The sequence below is a fragment of the Macaca thibetana genome, chromosome X, assembly GCF_024542745.1.
Source record: "Macaca thibetana thibetana isolate TM-01 chromosome X, ASM2454274v1, whole genome shotgun sequence".
NCBI lineage: Eukaryota > Metazoa > Chordata > Mammalia > Primates > Cercopithecidae > Macaca > Macaca thibetana.
Window position 1 is genome coordinate 92957323 of NC_065598.1, and position 23960 is coordinate 92981282.

At 37.0% G+C, this 23960-nt stretch overlaps 1 protein-coding gene across 6 annotated transcripts in view; it reads left to right on the top strand.

The window, feature by feature from the left end:
• DIAPH2 (diaphanous related formin 2) overlaps positions 1–23960 on the top strand; it is a 912659-nt gene that overhangs the window by 407299 nt on the left and 481400 nt on the right. For all 6 annotated transcript variants that reach the window (XM_050775145.1, XM_050775147.1, XM_050775146.1 and 3 more), the window contains 2 exons: positions 1226–1327; positions 16128–16367. In XM_050775145.1, the coding sequence (XP_050631102.1) occupies positions 1226–1327; positions 16128–16367 (342 nt within the window). The remainder of the gene's footprint in view (positions 1–1225; positions 1328–16127; positions 16368–23960) is intronic.

A 23960-nucleotide genomic window follows, 5' to 3' on the forward strand; every position in this document is an offset into this window, starting at 1 on the left:
TGATATGTTGTATTTGTAGTTTCATTCCTCTCAAGGTATTTTCTAATTTTCCTTGTGCTTTCTTTGACCCATTGGTCGCTTAAAATTTTATTTATTAATTTCTGCATAACTGAGGATTTTCCACTTTTCCTTCTGTTATTCCTTTCTAGTTTCATTCACTTGTGATCACAAAGCTATTTTGTATGATATTAATTTTTTAAAATGTATTAGGACTTGTTTTGTGGCCTGACATGATTATCCTGGAAAATGTTTTATGTGCATTTGAGAAGAATGTACATTTTGCTTTTGTTAGCTGGGGTGTTTTGTATAAGGCTGGGAGGCTTATAAACAACAGAAATTTATTTCTCACTATCTTGGAGGCTGGAGGTCCAAGTTCAGGATGTCAACATAGTTGGGCCCTCTTCTGGGTTGCAGACTGGTAACTTCTCATTGCATGCTTCCATTGTGGGAAGAGAGCAAGCTAGTTCTCTGGCCTCTTCTTAACAGGGAACTAATCGTACTTGTGAGGGCTCCACTCTTACGACCTAACTGCCCCTCAAAGGTGCTGCCTTTAAGAATAATCACGTTGAGAATTAGATTTCAGCATAAGGATTTTGGAGGGACACAAACATTCACTTCATAAGAGTCATCAAATTTGAGCATGCATCAGACTTCATCACTTTTGCTTGATTCTCCATTAAAAGTAGGAATGCATTGTGGACTTAAATATAGACATTGTAGATAATGGGAGATGTTGTACAAACCAACTGTAATTTATAAGATTGAAGATGATTCCAGGTTTTGAAAAATTATGAATGGTAGAGTTGATCCTTTCTTTTTTAGTATTATTGTACATAAGCAAATTCTACGTAGTATTTTTCTGTTTTTAGTTTAGATTGACTAATTATTATGACTGGAAATAAAGCTTAAAAAGTATTCTATATGTTTAAGTCCCAGAAGTTTACTCAATTTTGGAATACCATTTATTCTTATATGATCTTTTATTCAATATGTATATGCTATATTGTACAAAAACCAAACAAGTTTATACATTTTATTCACAATTTATTGTAGTTCATTTTTAGGTCAAATTTTGGAGGGGTGGGGAAGGGCTGATACTCTGGTACCATAACAGAACCATAATCAGAAATTTCCTGTCCCAATTAATCACTTTCATAATTGTTAACGCACGTTTAAAAATTCTAATACTAAAACACTAAACTTTTATACTTTTATTTCTTTTTAGAACCTTGTGAAACATCTTCCTGAGCAGAAGATACTCAATGAATTAGCAGAGCTTAAGAATGAATATGATGACCTCTGTGAGCCTGAACAATTTGGAGTTGTGGTATGTATCCAACATGAGGGACCACAAACTCAGCTGGGAGGTTAACACTTGCCAGAAAGAGTGAAAAGAAAGACATTTCAGTTGTCAATTCTTTTTTCATTACTGTATTGCTACATAATTTAATATAATATTGGCTGTCAGAAAAAATCCTTTTTTACCTATTATTATTTGTCATGGCATTGAAAAATAATAAAATATACGCATTCATAAAATACTTCAAAATATCTCAGGGGATCTTTTGTATAACAGTGCCAATTTTTAATTCTATTAATATATGCAAACAGTATACATTATTATTATGTGGGCTATTTTTCCTTCCATTTAGATCTTTATGTTAGAATCTGACCCCCCAAAAATAGGTTAAAATAAAAGGTAATTACTAGATAATTAGCAAAGTAATAGAGACTCTTTTTCTAGGGTATATATCGTCTCAGAAAAAGTACAAGGATTTTCAGATTTCGTATATTGTCATTAATTGATTTAAAGCTTGAAACGTACTGTTTTAGTTGGGAAGAAAATCTTATACATCATGTCTTGAAATCATCATGTAGTTAAATTATTATTGGAATGAATTATTTTTTCTTATCCCACCCTTCATATTAAGGGGTACAAAAGATGAATAAGTATAAATTTTGAATTCAAGATTATAGTTATATTTTAAGTATTCCCCAAACTGACTATTCAAATAGTTGACAAAAAGCAAAAACAAAAAATGGCAGGAAAAGAGGGCACTATGATTTATTTAATTTCTTGGAGAAAAAGCTATTTTTTACTTAGGTGTTCAGTGCAAGTTTGTTAGCCGTATGAATAAATAGCTCCATTATGGTCACCAACTTTACCCTGGCTCCCTGAACATTTTCCATTTGCATACTAAGAATTTTAAAATTACCATTGGACCTAATAGTCAAACATTTTCAGCCTTATCCAAAATATTCTGTAAACTTTTAAATAGTATAGTATGTTAGAATTGATCTAATTTGATACCTTGTAGTTTAAAAATCATGTTTAAAGTCAAACTGTGCTAGATGGGACTGAGCATGTTCCTTTTGAACATGTGCAATAAATGCTCACCCATATTTAGAGTTTATTAATTTTGAGACATGGCATTGACTACACTTATGTAGAAGGATTCTATCAAATTCTTGCAAAGAAAATCAGGAATGTATATTTGGGATCAGATAGAGCATATAATGGTATCTGAGAAAGGTATTTGTTTCTCTTATTTTTGAACAAGGTGAATTAACTAAATTCTAAATTTGATAGATATCATTTGTTAACTAAAAGCAATTTAGCACAATATTGAGTAATACAATTATTTAGACCAAAGTCCACATTTGAAGCCTGAGCTGCTTGGATTCATATTATAATTGAAGCAAGGCTATATACCCTCTGAGAATTCAGCTGTGTCATGATGGTTATGAGTTTTACAGTAGGTATACTACACAATTTCTCTGAAGTCATTTTTTTTTTTCTGAATGCAGTTTATCTTGGAAGATGTATTAGTTTGCCAAGCAAGTCCTTTCAAGAGGCATATCCTTGGTACCACACTGAGGAAATGAAGTTTGGGGACATAAAAAGCAATATACCTTCTGAACTAAAAGCAAAATAGAAAATGGAAGAGATTTCTTGTTTATGCACATAACCATAAATAATTCTGAGGCTGTGTGTACATGAAGTAACCTAGTCCCCTTATTTATTCTCACCATTCTTAGCTACATGTCTGTGGGGGGTAAAAAGTCAAGGACATTACAAACTAGTTTACACCATGTAAATTACCTAAGATAGTATCAGTCAGGATTTGCCCAATAAAGTTTAGCTGCATTCACATCAAGGAAATATTTTTTAAACAATGATATACTTTAGTTTTTTAAACGTGTACTTTTCAGTGTTTAGAACAATATTATGTATAAAATAGACAGTAAATAAATGTTTATGGAATTGAATTACAGGACAATTATTAAGCCCAAGTCTGAGCCTGAATTAGAAAGTAGTATAATTTAAATCTGTAACAATAGAAATTCTGCTAAAACGTGTCTCTCTAGGTGTATGCTGAAATTCAATTCACTTCTGTGTGTATACATCCAAACGCTTTTTAACCCTTAAACATATATCAACAGCCTAATGTGAGGACAATTTTGGAAATTGTTTAATAGAATCATCTGCAGTCATGAGAGAGGCTCCAAACTGGAAAGGCTCATTGCCTCTGCTCACTTCTCTTGTTAACATTATTAGTGTATTTATCACATGATTTCTATATGGAAAACCTCCAGTATCTCCCTGAATTTACAGAATGAAATCCAAGCTCCTTCACATTCTCACTGTACTTCTGACTGTCTTGCTTTCTTCCTTTCTGTTCCCTTTGGTGAAGTGAGTCAATTGGTATCTTTTTGACATTTTAGCCTTTACCTCAACCAGACTCTCACTGCCGTTTTAACAGTTATTTCACTCGCTCCCTATTCTGCGTCCTTTCATTTTTCCATAGTGGCCATACCATACCTTTCCTTCTCTCCTCAAGTCTTCTGTCTCCTCCCCATTCTTTTAACTTACCGCGAACATCCTAACCTGTTACTTGCCAGAGAATAAAGAAAGCACTTTGACTTCAGAACCTCCAATATCTCTTCTACCTACAAAGTTTTCTGTAGCTATATATCTTTTACTTACTCATTCTGTGTCAAACCTCAGAAATAGAGGAGCTCAATTATCATGAACATTATTGCTGTTGCTATTAGTATGGATAGAAACAAAATAAATATTGAGGACTTAACTTGTCAGATTCTATGAGAAGCATTTTTACTTCCACCAACTTATGTATTTCTCATGACAACCCTGCGAGTTTGGCACTATTAATGGCTCCATATTAAGGATGAGAATGCCAGGTGCATTGGTTCATGCCTGTAATCCCAGCACTTTGGGAGGCCGAGGCGAGAGGATCACCTGAGTTCAGGAGTTCAAGACCAGCCTGGCCAACATGGTGAAACCTCATCTGTACTAAAAATACACAAATTGGCCAGGCGTGGTGGCTCACGCCTATAATCCCAGCACTTTGGGAGGCTGAGGTGGGCGGATCACCTGAGGTCAGGAGTCCGAGACCAGCCTGGCTAACATGGTGAAACTCCATCTCTACTAAAAATGCAAAAATTAGCTGGGCGTGGTGGCGGGCACCTGTACTCCCAGCTACTTGGGAGGCTGAGGCAGGAGAATGACGTGAACCCGGGAAGTGGAGCTTGCAGTGAGCCAAGATAGCACCACTGCACTCCAGCCTGGGCGACAGAGTGAGACTCCATCTAAAATAAATAAATAAATGCAAAAATGAGCTGGGCGTGGTGGCACATGCCTGTAATCCCAGCTACACAGGAGGCTGAGGCAGGAGAATCGCTTGAATCTGGGAGGCGGAGGTTGCAGTGAGCTGACATCAGGCCCCTGCACTCTAGCCTGGGCCACAGAGCAAGACTCCGTCTCAAAAAAAAAAAAAAAAAAAAAAAAAAAAGGAGGAAACTGGGCCCAAGGAAGATTAGTTTACTTGTCCAAGGTCACACAGTAACTAGTAGTCACAGAATTCGAATGATTCAAATGTTAGCAGTCTGTATTTGTAGCCAGTGCTTTAGCCACTGTGCTCCTGGGTTGTGGGTATGTGGGTGTGTATGTGATGCTCTACTACATGCTAATCTTCTCACTTCAGTTTGGGCTTTGTTATGCACTGCCTACTTTAGGTGGTAGTATCTCTTATTTGCTTTCCTTCTGTTAGTTATTTTATTACTTCCTCAATTTGTCAGTTTCCACTCTGCTCTGCTCTTCAGAAAAAAAGAAAATCTTCAGTCATTTGCTGCTGGGAAAGGAGTGGATAGATGGGTGGATGGATGAATAAAAATCCTTCCTGACTGAGGTTTCTGCTTGCTACTGCTTTCTCTCCATTTCCTACCATCAGTTTTTTTCAAAGATCAGTCTCCTTTTTCTCTCTACTTCCTTAACTCTCATTCACTGTTCAACCAATGGTGATCAGAATTCTGCCTTAAATAATGCATTGAAATTGAACTAGGAAAGGCCCTTAAATCCTGTTCACATCCAAAATTCACATCGAGTATACTCACTTCTCTTTGTCTCCATCACCACCATCTTAGCCCAAGCCAGAATCATCATTGCAGTTAACCATCACAATATACATTTATCTTGTTTTTCCCACTACCACTTTTGCCCTTCTCCAAATCCGTCTCGGCACAACTCTTAGTATGATGTTTCTAGAGTGTGTCTGTATTGCATCATAATTTTTATCTGCTTAAAATACCAGTGCTGTTCTATAGCACTAAAGCTAAAGCATTAACTTCTTACCGTGACCTAGAATACACTATCTGGTCTGGCACCTGCCCACCTCTCCTACTTTTATCACCTGCTATTTGGCCTCTTGCTCATTATGCCTCAGCCACATTTTAATTTTGAACTTACCGTGTTCTTTCCTGCTCAGGACCATTGCACATGCTGCTTTTTTACTCCCGCTTGTTGCCTCCCTCTCTTGTTTATACTTCAAGTCATAGCTTAATTTTTGCTTTCCCAGTGGTACCTTCATTTGCCTTTCAGTCAGAAATACATCTCCCTACTAAACTCTCCCAGATTACCTTTTTTATTTTCCTTTCTAGAAATTATCATGGATTTTAATTAAATGTTTATTTATGAGGTTACTTCTTGACTGTCTATAATCCCAACTATATTGCAAGTTCTATAAATGGACGAATCATGTTGATTTTATTCACATGTGCTTAACAAATATTTCTTGAATGTATTTGCATGAATGGAAAATCAAGTGGACTCTTTCAGTCCTATCTTATTCTGTATCTATGTGGCATTTGATAACATAAAAGAATTTAAGCTCCTTTTCGAAAACTTTCCTCTCCTTCTTAAACAATAAATAGTATTTCCTGATTTTTTTTTTTTTTTTAAGAGGCAGGTTCTCTCTCTGTCCGCCAGGGTGGAGTGCAGTGGTGAGATCATACCTCACTGCAGCCTCGAACTCCTAGGTTTTAGTGATCCTCCCACCTCAACCTCCTGAGTAGCAGGTTCCACCATGCCTGGCTAATTTCTTTAAAAAATTTTCTGTACACATGGAGTCCTGCTGTGTTGCCCAGGCTGGTGTTGAACTCCTGGCCTCTAGCAGTCCTCCTGCTTCAGCCTCCCAAAGCACTGGGATTATAGCTGTGTGCCACCATACCTGGCCTTATTTCCTGATTTTAATACTCTAACCCTGTGTAGTGCCCTATAGTGTTTCCATGATTATATAACTTCTTAGATCATAGACACAAAATCTCATCAGTTAGGGGTATAAATATGCCAGAAATTAGATTACTCTTGCAATATTCATTAAAATAATGATAATGAATAATTAACAAATTGGCTGATCGAGGTGGCTCACATCTGAATCCCAGCACTTTGGGAGGCCAATGCAGGCAGATCGCTTGAGCCCAGGAATTCGAGACCCGCCTGGCCAACATGGCAAAACCCCGTCTCTACAAAAAATACAGAAATTAGCCAAGCATGGTGCTGTGTGCTTATAGTCCAGCTACTTGGGAGGCTGAGGTGGGAGACTCGTTTGAGCTCGGGAGGCAGAAGTTACAGTGAGCCAAGATTGCACCACTGCACTCCAGCTTGGGCAACAGAACCAGAACCTGTCTCAGGAACAAAAACCAACAACAAAAAAACACAATAAAATTGACAAAACTGGGGGAAATTGTGAAAGAAAGAAACTTATCTAAGGCAGTAACTGGGCTACTAAGCTTTCTCTAACCTTTGGGTTTTTTTAGCAGCCACATCATTAGGTTTGCTTATAATCATGTGCAACCAGTTGGAAAAAAGAGGGAAAAAAAAAATAGAAAAACCCAGAGACTTTTCCTCTGTCTAGAGACAGATTCTGGTAAGGGGGATATGCTCGCTCCCACATATTCTGTGATCAATAATCTTGTTTAGGGGTAGATTGGCTGCATAGCTTCCCACTGACTTGTCCTCCAACCTGCCTCCCACAGAATTGAATTTGGTACATCACTGTAATTATGTGCTGTACCTTTACAGATTTTTGAAAGCTCTGGCAGTTAGAACCCTCAGCAGGAGCTTTTAGACTCTTCTGAGTGTCTTTGCAGCTCAGCTGTTCTCAAACCTCAGAGCTATGGAAGTTCCCACTTGTCTTGCACAGGGGATGGAGACCCATACTGTGTGTATCTATTAAACTAACACATCTTCTGAGGAAAAGAAAGCAATAATTAGTTCTCTTAGTAATCGGTACTTTGTTTTTCTGACTTCAAAATTACACATATTTTTCAATTAAAAACATTCTAAAGCTATAATCTAACAAAAAATGTTGAAATTGGCTTGGGTGTAGAAATCTTCATAATAGAAAGCACAGATTATGTGATATTGCTGACAGCACATTTAAATTTTTTTGGACAAATATATGAAGTTGGGAGGAGAGGATTTATGCATATAGTTGGAAGTACAGCTGTAAATTTACTGTGCTTTTTAATTTTTTTAAAGCCTCATAAGAGCTTATGAGCTATAAAGATAGCTTAACCAGGTGAAAAGAAAATTCTTAAAAGCTTTTTTTTCCTTCCACATATCATCAAAGGCAATTAGTTTGGATAGAAAATTGTAAGTCCTCTGTTCCATTAATATCAAATCATTTTTCACTTTTGCATATTCAGTGTGAAAATTGCATTTTTCTTTATTTTATATGCCTGCATTCAGAGTATTAAGTGTTTCGATATGTAATGCCCTGATTGTTTCTATTTTCATCACTTTTGTAAATATTATTGCTAGCTCTTACTTCCAGATGTATATTCATTTTATCTGAGAAAAAGCTGGTTTAACAATTTTGAGATCAGGTAAAAGAAAACTCACCATGACTCATTCTCAAGTACATGTATTTATATTCTTATCCCTCTTATTAACTTCTCATAATAATCAATTTTTTTGTGACAGAATTTCTTATTTCCATCAGCTTTTGCAATAAAATAAGGTAAAATAAAACCACCTGAAAATTGAATATTCAAATTAGGTCAGTAGATGTCAGTTAATTTTGCTATTGATTGGTTTTCATTAAATTTTTAAAAACTCAAAAGTTAACCCTTTCATTTTTTCCACCCACATATCACTAATTCCTAACACCACCACAGAAATTTTGATGACTGTGGCCAGGCACGGTGGCTCACACCTGTAATCCCAACACTTTGGGAGGCTGAGGTGGGTGGATCACGAGGTCAGGAGTTCGAGACCCACCTTACCAACATGGTGAAACCCTGTCTCTACTAAAAATACAAAAATTAGCCGGGCATGGTGGCGGGTGCCTGTAATTCCAGCTACTCAGGAGGCTGAGGCAGGAGAATCATTTGAACTCAAGAGGCGGAGGTTGCAGTGAGCCCAGATCGTGCCATTGCACTCCAACCTGGATGACAGAGCGAGACTCCATTTAAAAAAAAAAAAAAAAGAGAAATGTTGATGGCGTTCTTGGCCTGAAACATGTTTTCAGAAAGGTGTTTTAAAATTCTTGCCTAACTTTTTAGTGTGATTCTTCGAGTTTATAGTGCCTTTTGGGGCACACAATGTTATTGTATTCTGTTCTAAAGACAAGTAGAGGGTTGTTGATGGGTAATTCCACATATCCACATATTTTTATCTTTGGGGAAATATTCGCTACCAGTACATCATTATTTTTCTGATGTAGAATCAGTTTTCAACACTCAGTTTTTCAAGGCTTCAATTCACAGATTAAGTATGACCCTTTTCTCTCATGACATCTAATATACAAACATTTGGCATTGACTCCATATAGTTGGTACACTTGTATTGGTTATTTTGTCCAGGCTAGGTACTGGATTTGCTACAGAAAGTATTAGAATGAGTATAAGTATAAGTAGGAGAGGTTCTGCCCTGGAGGAGGTCATTGTCTAAAAGAAGATAGAAGTATTTACTTTATAGGTGTCATAAATGCCCCTGCCTTATTTCCACAATTCCAGGCAGAAATCTGGACAGTATTGACTCTGAATCTCATTTCCGTAGGCAGTTCTGCCTTCTATGAAACTTAAGTCTGTTCTCCTTTAATGTGGTTTCATGATCATTCTTTTTGTTATAGTCACAGATACAAAATGATTCTGTATATTCAATGGACAGTAGATCAAAAGAGTAACTATTTGGAAAAAATACCTTGTAGCAAATATGCATTTGTTACAAATATATCTGTTAATTCTAATGAATTCTTAATATTATGTTTTGAAGAGACTGGGGGATCAGTTTTGCTCCCATATGATAGGCGTTAATGGAATATGTCTTAGAAGTGAAAAGGAAAGATGACAGAAATAACCCTAAAGGCCACACCTGACTATAGGAGTACCATGTGGCCATCTCCTTTTCCTTCACACATGATTTTTACATTTGTGCTCTTTTCCTTTCTCGGAGGATTCGTAGGTTAGTTGGGTAGTAGATCAATATTCATGAGCTGCGTAGGTACTAAAGTGTGTAAAATTCAAATTATATAAACAAAACTGTATCTAACTCTTTGGGGAAATAACCCACTTGTAGTTGCTCTCACTAAAGCTGTCAATGCACTTCTTTTATTTTTTTTTAATATAGTGAAGATCAGCTAAAGAAATGAGAGCCACTTGATGTGACTTGATAGACAAGTACATCGTAACACAAATAAATCCCCTACCTAATACAATACCCTGGTCAGCATCCCATAGCACTTCAAGGAATGAATTATAAAACAAAGGATGCCAGTCAACTAAAATGCTGCGAGGGACTACAACTAAATACAAACACACATTTCAGCAGAGTTTTTATTTTATTTACTTATATTGCTTAAGTGCATTCAAGTGCCTTTATGAGACATGAGCCTTTTAATAATTGTATGTGTGGCTGAGGATGTTGCTCAGTGCTTCCTATTATTTCTAAGCTTAGTTATCTAGGACATCTCCTTACATATCCCAATCCTCTGATGGAGTTTCAGCTGTTTCTATCAGTGTACATTGATTGGTCTGATCATAAAAATTCACACTTATGGTTGCAAAAATTATGTGGTTATGATCAAAATGTACTGGTTTGTGGCTTTTGTTAAGAGATGTACGTGCATAGCTTGCCTCCTCCATCATCTCTTGATTTTGTAATAATACAATTTTAATAATAACATTTCTAATGGTAGATGTATATTATGAATTAAAAATAGCTAAATAAAGCATGATACTTAGAGTGGATAATGAGAGCTGTTCTTCACTGAGCCCTGGAAATATATTTCTTAATTTTGAATGAGAGAAACTTTCCATTGGGTTTGGGAGAACAGAGAAGGATCCCGGTTCCTTCATACTGACAATTTCTGAGGATGAATAAAGAATGTAATAACGACAATAACTATTGTTTTACGGTGTTTACATTGTGTCAGTTACTATGACAGGAGCGATATACATAGTATCACATTTAAGTTCTAATGCATCCTGTATAGATGATTTAGTGAATACATTTTCATGACAAGGAAATACTTAGAAACTCCAGGTAACTTGCAGTTGGTCATACAACTAGAAAGTGAGGCCCAGTGAGGTCGCTTACATCTGAAATCCCAGCACTTTGGAAGGCCCAGGTGGGCAGATCGCTTGAGCCCCGGGAGTTCAAGACCAGCCTGGGCAACATGGCACAACCCTGTCTCTGCAAAAACATACAAAACTTAGCCGGGCATGGTGGTGTGTGCCTGTAGTCCTGGCTACTTGGGAGGCTGAGGTGGGAAGATCGCCTGAGCCCCAGGAAGTCAAGGTTGCAGTGAGCTGTGATCACCCCACAGCACTCCAGCTTGGGTGACAGAGTGAGACCCTCTCTCAAAAAAGTAAAGTGACAGAAGTGTGGCTCAAACCTACGTCTGTGTAACTACAGTGTCCCTGTTTCTCCTACTGCAACTTACGGTATGGGTCTGGAGAATCCAGATAATTGTTACCCTTTCTTTCCTGGGTTTAGAGAAAAAAAATTCTCCTAAATCCAGTTCTTTAAAAAAAAGCTCTATGGGGCTCTGAATTTGGGCTAAGATTGGGCCTTGGCAGTATTGTTGGGGTGACCTACCTGGAAGCTAATGAATAACCTTACATGTACTTCATCTTTCCCCACATCAGCCTGCTATTATACCTCTTGAAACTATGCATCCTCTTCTTGACCCAGCATTTTACTGAATGTTGTGTTTCCTATTTATATAAATGAAGCCATTCATTCATTCATTTTACGATGGTTTATTTTTAAAATCACTTTTCATCTTTATCACCTGCCATGTATCAAACCTTGTTGTAGGAGATGAATCAATGGAGAATCTTTGCCAGATCAAAGGGCAACTTTGAACCCCTTACGGTATACAACTTCTTCCAAAAAGCAGGCTGACTGATGATAGATTAATATCTAGTAATAGCAGTTCAACAAAGTTAATTCCCTAACAATTCTGGTTTGACATTATAACTGAAGACATTATTTTGTGGAAGTAAAATATTACTATCAGCTATTAATTTTGTTGAATAGACAATTGTCCTTGGGAAAAGATCTGGAAAATGGTTAGTCAGCTAAGTAGTGCTTTAAAAATCAATCAGCACATATTGATATACTCAAGACCCTGTACTAGGTGTTCCACAAGAAGTAGCTTTTGACTCCTTTCTCCTTTTTTTTTCTCTATGCAGTCTCCTCATCAATGACCTTACCTCCCATAGCATCTATTCAGATAACTCCCAAATCTGCCAACTCCAATACTTCTAACCCCTAGAACTATAGTTTCAAATCCTAGCAGATATCATAATAATAACAAAAATTCAACATGTCAAGAAAGCAATTTTATTATTTCCCTATCATGTAGGTATCATTTTACTATTTTTGAGAGGATTTGAGAGGGATCAAGGAGAACATTTAGTCTATGTTAGTAATCCAAGCTTGAAGTACATAAAATTATGAGTTTTTATATGGTGAGCATGGAAAATAAGGGACAACTCTCAGAAATTCTGCAGGTTAAAATATTGGTAAGGATTGGTATTATTATAAATAACATTGTGTTTACTATGATTTGAATATCACTTCAAGATTTGGAGTCTTGAATGGGAAAATAAGAGCATCATTGTTAGAAGTAAGATGCCCTATTTGATGTCTGAGAAGATGGTCAACTGAATTTACTTAAATGCTAATACAAATTTTTTGTTGCAGCCAGGCAATACTTTTCCTTTATGGAACTAGCACTTTTTACTCTACCTTCCCACAGCTGTAGAGGCAGAGCCTAAAAAAGAAGGAAGTAAACGTATGGATCATTTATTTTGACTCCCTTCTTTTCATCAAAACAAGACTGCTTTACAGGAATTTCTCCCACTTTATGATGGGAAAACGTAAGGCCAGAAAATTAGGCAGACTGTTTTCACACAGTCAGATCACATGACAGTTTCTAAATTCAGTCTCACTTGACTTAGTTGCTACTAAGCTACACCTACCTGCCCTTGCTGCCTTAGTCCCTGATTGGCTTACTGGAATTTAAGTAGCAGCAGATCAGGGAAAGCAAATCCATCTACTCTCATTCCCTGAAACAAGCAAACAGCCAAGTGACAAACTGTACCAAATTAGCACCTCCTTCTACCTTCATTATTGCCAACATTGTTCTGCCTCACAACAGACTTCAAACTTTGGAGCCATCTTTGACTTTCTCCTGCTATAACTGATCGGTTACTAAGTCCCATTTATTCTTAATTCTATCTTTTATATCCATTGTTTTCTTTATCTTCCTACTGTCAACATGCTACCTCATTACCTGTTTCTTGCACCATTTTGCTAACTTCCTGATGGTCTCCCTGCCATTAATCTCTCCTTCAACCAATCATAGTTACTTCTCCTAATAAGACTCAAGAGGCAGTGTGGGGTAGCGGTTGAGAGTCTGGAGTCTGTAGCCCAAAGGCCTGCATTCAAATCTTCAGGCTTCCAACATACAATTTGATTTTGTGCAAGTTACTTACTATTTGTTTCACTTTTCTCATCTTTGGAATGAAAATAATGATAATCAAATCAGTTAATAAATATATAAAGCAAATGTTGAAAAATGTCTGGCACAAAGTACTTAATAAGTGTTAATTGCTGTTTTCATTGTTACTATCATTATCAAAGCATACTTTGGTTATGTAATTTCAATTGGAACTGATATTTTTATAAAAAGATCAAATCCATGTTCTCTGAGTTTGTAGACCAAACATTGTAGGCTAATACAAAACATGGAAAGGATAAGAATATGATTGAAGGCACATGATATTGGAACCGAAGAAGACTAAAAGCCCACATATGCCTAAGGGTTTTGTTCCTTGTCCATCTGGTACCAAGGGCACCTTGGTGAACAGGGTCCCTATAAGCTCTGCAAAGTATGACCAGGAGAGCAAGTGTGTGGTCACTAGCAGCTGCTCAAAGCAACTCTATGGCTTTTTTAGTCACCAGGGAGACTAAAAAACTACTCCCTAAACAGAAAATGATAGAAAGCATGCTTCAGTGCTAGTGATGGCCAGTTACCAGTAAAAGGAAAGGAAAAATAAAGTAGGGGAGGGATTTGGAGACTGAGGTAGAGGCAGAAATGAAGGCAGAAAAATATATAAACTCAGAGTGATTCCCACAGAAACATACACAAAGAGACCTGCAAATTCATGGAGACATAGACTTTGATGTGGTTAGCTTCCACTTCTGTGGCCTTTACTTGGACTCTTTAGATACTTTGTTTCAAATTCTGCCCCTAGGTATATACATCATATATATATCTAGCCTATAAACCTTTTCTCACACCATTCTCTCTCTCTTTTCTTTCTTTTCTTCTCTTCTCTTTTCTCTTCTCTTCTCTTCTCTCTTTCTCTCTTTCTCTCTTTCTCTCTTTCTTTCTCTCTCACTCTGTTGCCCAGGCTGGAGTGCAGTGGCACAATCTTGGCTCACTGCAACCTCCACCTACCAGGCTCAAACAATTCTCCTGCCTCAGCCTCCTGGGTAGCTGGGATTACAGGCACTGTGCCACCACCACCATGCTAATTTTTGTATTTTTAGTAGAGACAGGGCTTCACCATGTTGGCCAGGCTGGTCTCAAACTCCTAACCTCAAGTGATCCTCCTGCTTCTGCCTCCCGAAGTGTTGGGTTTAGAGGCCTCAGCCACCATGCCCGGCCACTTTTTCCTTTTAGTGTCAGTTCTATGTGTGCTTAAATTTACATATGCATGCACACACCTATACATATATTTTTTCATGTGTATTTCCTCTACTGTGACGTCTTCATTAAACACTGTAATCCTAAGAGTTTAGTTTTTTCTTCTTCCAGTGAACACCTCCAGAACTTAATTTCTTTTTACCTACCTAAAATCATGTGCTGGCTTTTTCACCAGCAATAGTTTTCAAGGTTTTATGTTGAGTTTCAGACTATATTGTAAGCTTTTTGTGAATAGATGGTGTGTTTTATACTTGCCATGTGAGTACTGAAGAAATAGCAGGATAATTTGTATAATAATACCTTGACCAGATTAAAAAAAAGTCATAAGTGATGAGACCTACAAAAATATAGTAACAGGTAGATATTCCATCATACTTTTGTATATCTGCCTGTGAAAAGCATGAAAACATATAGGAGGATTAGTAGAAGGCAGCGTTCATATTTGGAGAGGCAGATGTTCATGGTTAACGGGCGAGTTTGAAGAAGAAAAATAATGGACTGTGTCTTGATTCTGTATTAGAGTAGATATGGTCTGCCCAACAGCTCATCTCCTGCTTTTGAAAGGTACTTTGTGGTTTAAAAACTTTTGTTTATGTGGTCAAATTCTCTTCATGTTATCTGAAGACGTCTTGGTGTCTAATCTGTACTTGGCATTTGTATTTAAGGAAGTAGGCTATACATACAAAAACAAATATAATTAGGAATATTAATAATTTCACTGTGTGCATGTATGTGTCTGTGTGTGTTCATGTGTGTCTACCTCTCTCCCATCTCCCCTCCCAGCATTCATTTTGTGAAGGAAAACTAGTTGAGCAACTTGGAGCTATAGGAAATTAAAAACTAAAAACAATTATTATCATAGTAACTATACCAACTGGAATATTTAATGTGCACCAGTGCTATGAAACAAGTAATTAAAACCAAAGTTGAACTGTATTGAAGAAAACCAATATAGAATTCTTGCATAATGTACTTGAAAAGTAAGTTCATGTGATTTTACTATCATCTAATTACTTAACATCAGCATCTGTCAAGTAGGTGAAATTCTTTAGGAATTCTTTAGAGTGTATATAAATAATATATTTTATGAATAGAAATCATAAGTTTAAAAATTATTAAATGCTCAATCAGAGCTAGTCTTCTGATTTCAAACAGCATAGTAATAGGTAATTTCTTAGGAAATGTTCCACTTATATTTTCTGTCATCATGTACATCTTTTATCTGTGGCCCGACTATTCACTCAACTCAATTTCATGTTTATAAATTTTCCTAGTTCACCTCAGGGACAGATGTTGGCAGTTTGAATGCTATTGATGGCTAATGATTATGCAATTAACATATAGCAACTGTTCAGCTTCTATAATATTTTATTAATGCCATAAGGATGATTTAGTTTTAAAAAACCTGTATAGCCAACTGCTTTTTAAACTTTGATAAAATATTTCTTTGGAATGTTTAAAGCAAAAAATATTTTTAAAATCCCAGAGCAAATTCACTTTATGCAGAGATGTTACAGTGTTGACTATGAAATTATCCCCACTAAAGAGATAAAATAAGAGGCATTAAATGTATATTCTCATAGAGTATTTCTTATCTTACAGATGAGCTCCGTGAAAATGTTACAGCCTCGTCTCAGTAGTATCCTGTTCAAACTCACATTTGAAGAACACGTAAACAACATCAAACCAAGCATCATAGCAGTAACTCTTGCCTGTGAAGAACTGAAGAAAAGTGAAAGCTTTAACAGACTTTTAGAATTAGTTCTTCTTGTTGGAAACTACATGAACTCAGGCTCAAGAAATGCCCAGTCTTTGGGTTTTAAGATCAACTTCCTTTGTAAGGTAAGATGACATTTTATAATGCTAATTTACAACAATAATCTTCCTGTCTATGAAAGGTGATACTGCAAATAGCAATCATGCATAAACCACAAAATTGTATGCTTAAAAAGGACGAATTTTCTGGGATGCGAATTATATCTCAATTCAAACAAATAATTTTTAAAAATCTTAGTAAAATCTAAAAGACTTGAAAATTCTTTTGAATACAGTACTTAACATTTGCTGATTACATTTTACTGAAGTTTATAGACAAAAAATCCCCACTTTTATAAAGTAGATGCAGTATTGGCCAGGTGCGGTGGCTCACACCTGTAATCCCAGCACTTTGAGAGGCCGAGGCAGGCGGATAACCTGAGGTCAGGAGTTCGAGACCAGCTTGGCCAACATGGTGAAACCCCATCTCTACTAAAAATACAAAAATTAGTGAGGGGAGATGACGGGTACCTGTAATCCCAGCTACTCCGGAGGCTGAGGCAGGAGAATCGCTTTAACACCGGAGGCAGGGGTTGCAGTGAGCCGAGATCACGCCACTGTACTCCAACCTAGGCAACAGAGCAAGACTATGTCTCACAAAATAAAATATAAAATAAAATAAAATAGATGCAGTATCGTATTTCATTTACATTATTACTTATGTCTTTCTAAAAAGTATCTAACAAGCTAAATTTAATGAGGTAAATAGCCAGAAATTTATTTTTGAATATAGTTTGCTTATTCTACTCTAAGATAATGATACTCTTCAATGTCAAGTAGTATTGTACACTGGTATCTAGTGCATTCAAGAGGTAAAAAAGAAAATTGAATAATAATCAACTTGTTTTGATTGGATCATTTAATAATAACATTTTTGAGACTTATGAAAAGCAAACAAAGATACAGAGAAGCCCAAAAGTGCTTGTACATGTCCATTTTTAGGCTAGAGCAAACCACCTTATTCAAGGAAAAGATCTGTCTGTTATAGAAGCCTGAAAAGACTCTGAGGTGAAGGCCTGTAAGAAAGCTAGAGACGAAAATAAATCTGAAAACAAGCAATCTATCTTTGACATCTCACCATTCTTTCACTTTTTTTCTCTCACATCTGAAAACATTGCAGAACTTTGGTTAGTTCTTGAAGTATATTATAATGAGAATCCCAAATCTAGCAATGGATATGACTTTCTTTTCTATACATGCATTAAATTGATGTTCATTACATATACATGGACTAGCACTTTGATAGGTATCAAAAATGATTTGATCTTGGGAGTTCTAACCCAAATAGACATAAAGAATAACACTTACAGATAGTAATAGGATGTACAATAGAATTGTGAATATCTGTTTATTCCTGATATATTTTTGAGGGCTGTAAGGAAAGAGAACAAGGAAGGAAAATAGGGAAAATTATCTGGAAATGCTGGATTTTGTGAAGAAAACATTTTACCCTCATCTTCTTGTGATATTTGGGGACATGTAAAATCATTTCATAATGCCAGAGGGAATAAGGCAATGCTTGTAATAAACTGTACTAAATCATGCCAGATTTATAGGATAAAATAAAGTATTTAGGACGTTAACATTGTATTGTATACCATATACCCAATGTTAATAGAGTCATCTCTTTACCATGGTGCTACTTGCCTAGAGTATATGCTATATGCACGGTGAGTAAATCTAAAAGTCTTCTTGCTTGACAATTATAAAAAGAGTATAAGTTAAAATATCATTAGAAATTTGTATTAGATACCTATTTTGCATTTAATTCATATAAAAATATTTTAAACCATTCTAATTTGAAGAAATATGTACCTTATAAGTGTCTTAATTTCACACTATTCAAATTAATTACATGAACTAATTTCTTTGAAGCAAGAATGAGTAAGTCATTTATACATAGGAACAAAAGATTACGTTAATCTCACTGAAGGATTTTACAGTTACATCTTGTATTTTGGAGAGAGGCTTCTTTCTGTCATCTACCTGTCAAATAAAAGTTCTTCTACACAGCACTGATCTGACATCTATCACTAGAGGTATGCTCAAAGGATTCAGCACAAAGATTTTTGCCAACTTCAAATAAAATAAAAAATAATCTTGTGGGAAATACTATCATGTAGCAATAGGTGTTCCAAAAGTGAAAGAAGTGAAGGTTTTAAAATCTGTCCCCCACTCCACCCCCAACTTTTCAGTAAGATTTTTATCTTCTGGGAAATTTTCTAGGAAAACACTTGTCATTTAGAAAGAGAAATATCATATACATGCATGATATTCCCATAATGTCTAGGACTCAAAGGATAGTCCTGGAATACAAAGGATTGTGAGTAAATGTAAATGTCTAAAATGACAGAAATTTTCTGAAGCACATAGAAATAGTTAGCTTAGGTCTGTATTCTGTTTGAAATAGAATTAAGTAACTACTGATGTGTAATTAGCTAGAATTGCTGTTTAATTTCAGTTGTATTATGAAGGATTTCTTGGTTGATTTTTCTTAGTGATTGCCTTCTTAAAGAAAATAGCAGGGGGAATTTCCCTCATAGAACACTGATTATGCTTTAAAAATGATACCATTTACTATCCTAAATTTTTCTAATGATAATTTCTCAGTGATTTTAAAACTAATCCAGTGCTTTTAACAAGAAGCTATAGAGTATGTTAAAATATTCAACTAGGTAAAAAGGAGGAATGTGGTTAAACTTATCAGATGTATCTTGTAGTAAGGTAATATAAAAATTTCAGATGGTCACAATTGGCTGTTATGGTATTTGGGAAGAAAAGGAAAACAGATGGGTTAACCAAAATGTCAACACTAAAGGGTATCATTATTGTAATTACTACCCTCACCACAAAATGCTTTGTTAATTTGCAGCAGTGAATTATCACTTTGTGAGTCACCAAACCAGTGTGCTGAACTATAATAAAAATCATTTCAATGAAGATGAGCTCCCAATGTTAGCTTAGCCTGTTGGTTATTAAAATTCTAACCAATAGAAATGCTACACCTCAAGGCCATTTGTTTGCTTTTTTTTTTTTTTTTTTTCAGTATGAAATAGCATATATAATCTGCATAAGGACAAAACATTTAAAAATACTTAGCATTCCCTCTATACGAAGCTTTGTGGGTTTATCAAATAAGTATCTTTGTTTGTAAGTATCGGAACGTGACTCTGCCTGATTCAAGCAAAAAGTGAAACTTGCTGGAAAGATATGAAGTAACTCAGCCAGAAACTGAGGAAAGACTAAATTACTTGGCCTTTAAAAGAACAGCAACTGTGACAGCTTTGAGAATTCAGGTAGCAGGATTGAATGAAAAGTCTTTTTAGGATGTTGCCTTTGTGATATATCAACTCCAACCATTTTCCTTCTCCTTTGCCTATGTTTGATTCAAATTCAAATTATGAAGAGAGCCTAATGAGCCTGGTGTGGATTATAAGAACACCCCTTGTTCAAGGGAGAGCAAAAAACCTTGATTGACATTGCTACCAAAACTACCTGCCATGGAAGATTGGTTATGCCCTAAAGGGTGCTATTACCAAAGATAGGGATATACCAAATGTTAGGAGCAGGTAAAGGAATATCAGGCAGCTATAAACAAATACAAAATAAAACAGATGATCTATTCATCAGAGGTCTACAAACAATAGAGAAGATACACAGAAACCTCAAGAAGTTTATGGTACAGTTGAGTAGCCAGGAAATACGCATACAGAATATTATGTAATGTCACAAAGTACACTGTCAGTGAGGGTAAAAATAAATGGCCACTGATATTAGCAGGAGTTCAGGGGAGGAAGGAATCTTTGGTGACTGGGCACTGCTGGTAAATTGAAAAATAAGAATCTTGAAGAATAGGTAGGATTAAGAATCCATAACCTTACAAAAGGGGAGAATATCGTGGGCTTAGAACCTACGTTTTAACTTACACTTTGCTAATTACTAGCCAATTTTTCATGACTAAGTCACTTAGCTTCTCTGAATCTCAATTTGAGATTGAATATTTCTTGAATATTTCTCCCTTTACTTCTTGTGTCTTTTTTTTTTTTTTATTTCCTTGCATTGGGCTTCACCTTTCTCTGGTGTCTCCCTGATTAGCTTAATAACCAATATCCTGAATTCTTTTTCAGGTAAATCAGGGATTTCTTCTTGGTTTGGATCCATTGCTGGTGAGCTAGTGTGATTTTTGGGGGGTGTTAAGGAGCCTTATTTTGTCATATTACCAGAGTTGGTTTTCTGGTTCCTTCTCATTTGGGTAGGCTCTGTCAGAGGGAATGTCTAGGGCTGAAAGCTGTTGTTCAGATTCTTTTGTCCCATGGGATGTTCTCTTGATGTGGTACTCTCCCCCTTTTCCTGTGAATGTGGCTTCCTGAGAGCCAAACTGCAGTGATGGTTGTCTCTCTTTTGGGTCTAGGCACCCAACAAGTCTACCTGGCTCTGGGGTGATACTGGGGGTTATCTGCACAAAGTCCTGTGATGTGAATCATCTGCGGGTCTCTCAGCTGTAGATACCAGCACCTGTTCCGGTGGAGGTGGCAGCGGGGTGAAATGGACTCTGTGAGGGTTCTTAGCTTTGGTGGTTTAATGTTCTATTTTTGTGCTGGTTGGCCTCCTGCCGGGAGGTGGTGATTTCCATACAGCATCAGCTGTGGTAGTATGGAGAGGAACTGGCGGTGGGCAGGGCCCTAGAACTCCCAAGAGTATGTCCCCTTTGTCTTCAGCTACCAGCGTGGGTAGGGAAGGGCCATCAGGTGGGGTAGGTTTAGACGTGTCTGACCTCAGACTCTTCTTGGGTGGGTCTTGTTGCGGCTGCTGTAGGGAATGGGTGTGAGATTCCCAGGTCAATGGAGTTGTGTACCTACATGGATTATGGCTGCCTCTGCTGAGTCAGGCAGGTTGTCAGGGAAGTGAGGGAAAGCCGGCAGTCACAGGCCTCACCCAGCTCCCATGCAATCCAAAGGGCTGGCCTCACTCCCACCATGCCCCCACTAACAGCACCGAGTCTGTTTCCAGGCAGTGGGCAAACAGGACTGAGAACTTGCCCCAGGCTACCCACCTCCGAGCTGTGAAAGAAAAGGGCTTTAGTTCTTCCACTGCCTGTAGAGTCTGCACAGCGGATTCATGCCCTCCACTGAGTTCTGGCCAGGAGGCTTCTTGACCACTTCAAGTTGTTACAAAGTTCAGCTGGAGACTTTCTTCTCCTTGTGGCTTTTTCCCCTGTGCCTCTGGTCACCCTCTGGAAGGATCCCTATGGTGCCAGGCAGGAATAGCCTGCTTGGGGATCCAGTGAACTCCCAGGGCCTTTCCCGCTGCTTCCTCTACCCCTATATTTTGCTTGGCTCTCTAAATTGACTCAGCTCTAGGTGAGGCTGGAAACTTCTCCCTCAAACTAGACCTTCAGTTTCCCCAGTAGGGGTGTGTGTTCGGTGGCTGAGGATCTCCCTTTCCCACTTCCGCAGTTTGGGCACTCACAGTATTTGGGTCCTGCAGCAGCAGTCCCCTTCCTTCAGAGAGTCTGTGGGTCCTCTTGGGATTCCTGGTTTATCCCTGCAGTCGTTCTGGAGCTAAAATTCACGATGCAAGCCTCCTCACGCTTCTCTGTCCATCCGAGTCGGAGCTGCAATCTAGTCCTGCCTCCTGTCTGCCATGATCCTCCCACAAATTCATAAACTTTCTTAAAACATGAGATTTTTTTGTGATGTTTGTTTTAGATCATCAGCTATCATTAGTGATAGTATATATTATATGTAGCCCAAGACAGTTCTCCTTCTTCTAATGTGGCCCAGGGAAGCCAAAAGATTGGACACCCATGATCTAGAGTATCTATGACGTGTAAAGCCTCATCTAGAGACCATTACATGGTATTAGTGACAGAGTGTCATACCAACTATACAAAGGAAACATCCATCTCCATCCATCTTCCCCATAGAAGTTGTAAGAAGGAAAGTAAAATAGGTTCAACTTTATTGTGAAATAGAAAATTACCCCAGAAAATATGCTTTGTAAAGAAAAGCGACTGCTGTCTATGGCAGTAAAATTTGGAAATCTGTAATCCACACACACAAAAAAATCTACAAAAGACCTTAGGAAAAAGTCATACGTAAGTACACACAAAGTTTCACAGTGTCTAATCATTTCTAGCTAAAATAATGTGGATTGTGTCCATATAAACTCAGAATGTCAGCAGATGAATACATCTAGTCTAACCTCTTCAGTCCACAAGTGAGAAAACTGATGCTTGGAAAAGGAAAATACTTTAGTCAGTGTATTGTTCAGCTTGGACTGACATAACAGAAACCATAGGCTGAGTGGCTTAAAGAGGAGAAATTTATTTTTTCACAGTTATGGAGACTGAAAGCCTAAGATCAAGATGCCAGCAGGGTTGGTTTCTGGTGAGGTCTCTCTCCTTGGTTTACCATATGGCCACCTTTTCACCATGTCTTCACTTGGCATTTAATTTGCTGTTTTCTTCCCCTTTGTCCTTCACAAGACTCAGAACTCATCAAATTTGGATGTATATTTTATTCTGCATTATATCTCCAGTGTCTATTACATGTGAAGCTCTCAATATATTACTACAGATTGAAAGTCAGACAATTTGATTAAATAGAGGATTTGTTATTAATACTCAACATGTGTTAACTTGTTTTTTAAGTGAGAACATTTTGTTCCTCACAGATATAAAGGGCATATTTTTGCCAGCAAAACTGTTGAATATGTAACTGTAAGATTTTTTATGTTTTATTTGTAAAGACATAAAAATGTGTTGTTTGCTGTAAATGTAAATCAGCAACTCATTATTAAATATGGGTTATTAAATAAATATGGGACTCTTAATTTAAAACCAAAGATATTTTAGAAAATAACCACTATTGGATGTATCGAAAGGGAACTTAGCAACAATCAGTAAATCCTGGTCAACAGTCCATGCATTTGGTTGCCTGTATTTTTATAGTTTATAAGGTGTTTTCCTTGTGATTCAGGGAAGTTAAGTGTTATTAGCCCCATTTTGCAAATTAGAAAACTAAAGCCCAGTGAGGTTATGTAATTTGTCCAAGATTCAAAAGCTAGTAAAGGTCCAAGTTGGGGCTTACATAAAGGTTTTCTATTTACAAAATTGTGTGGCACCCTGCCTCTTATTGCATTGTAACAATGTTTAGTTATAGTTGACTCATTCCAAGGAAGCATTATAGAACCAACTCTGGCACTTATAGTGTTCTGAAAATGGGGAAAACCTCATGTGAGTTTTCTTGGCTCTCTGGCATGAAACTTAGAATCTATCATTTTTATTTTAATTCCATTTGGTGTAACTGTAGGCCTATTATTAGGAAGTTTCTCATCTTGTAATAGATTTTAATGTATCCAAGCAGCAGAGCCTATATATTTATAATAAAATGGCATCTAATAATTTGAATAATTATGGAGCTATCCCTTGGTTTTGTATAGACTGTCAGAGTATATTAGTTTTGTGTAGGCAAGGTTGACTGCTGTTCTCAATATTTTACAAATGAGGATCTGCTCTCCAGAGAGATGGCTTTAACCAAGATCACTCAGTGATGAAGGCAGAGTTAGGATCCAACTTTTCCTGGGACTCAAACAAATGATTTCAGTGGATCATGCTAT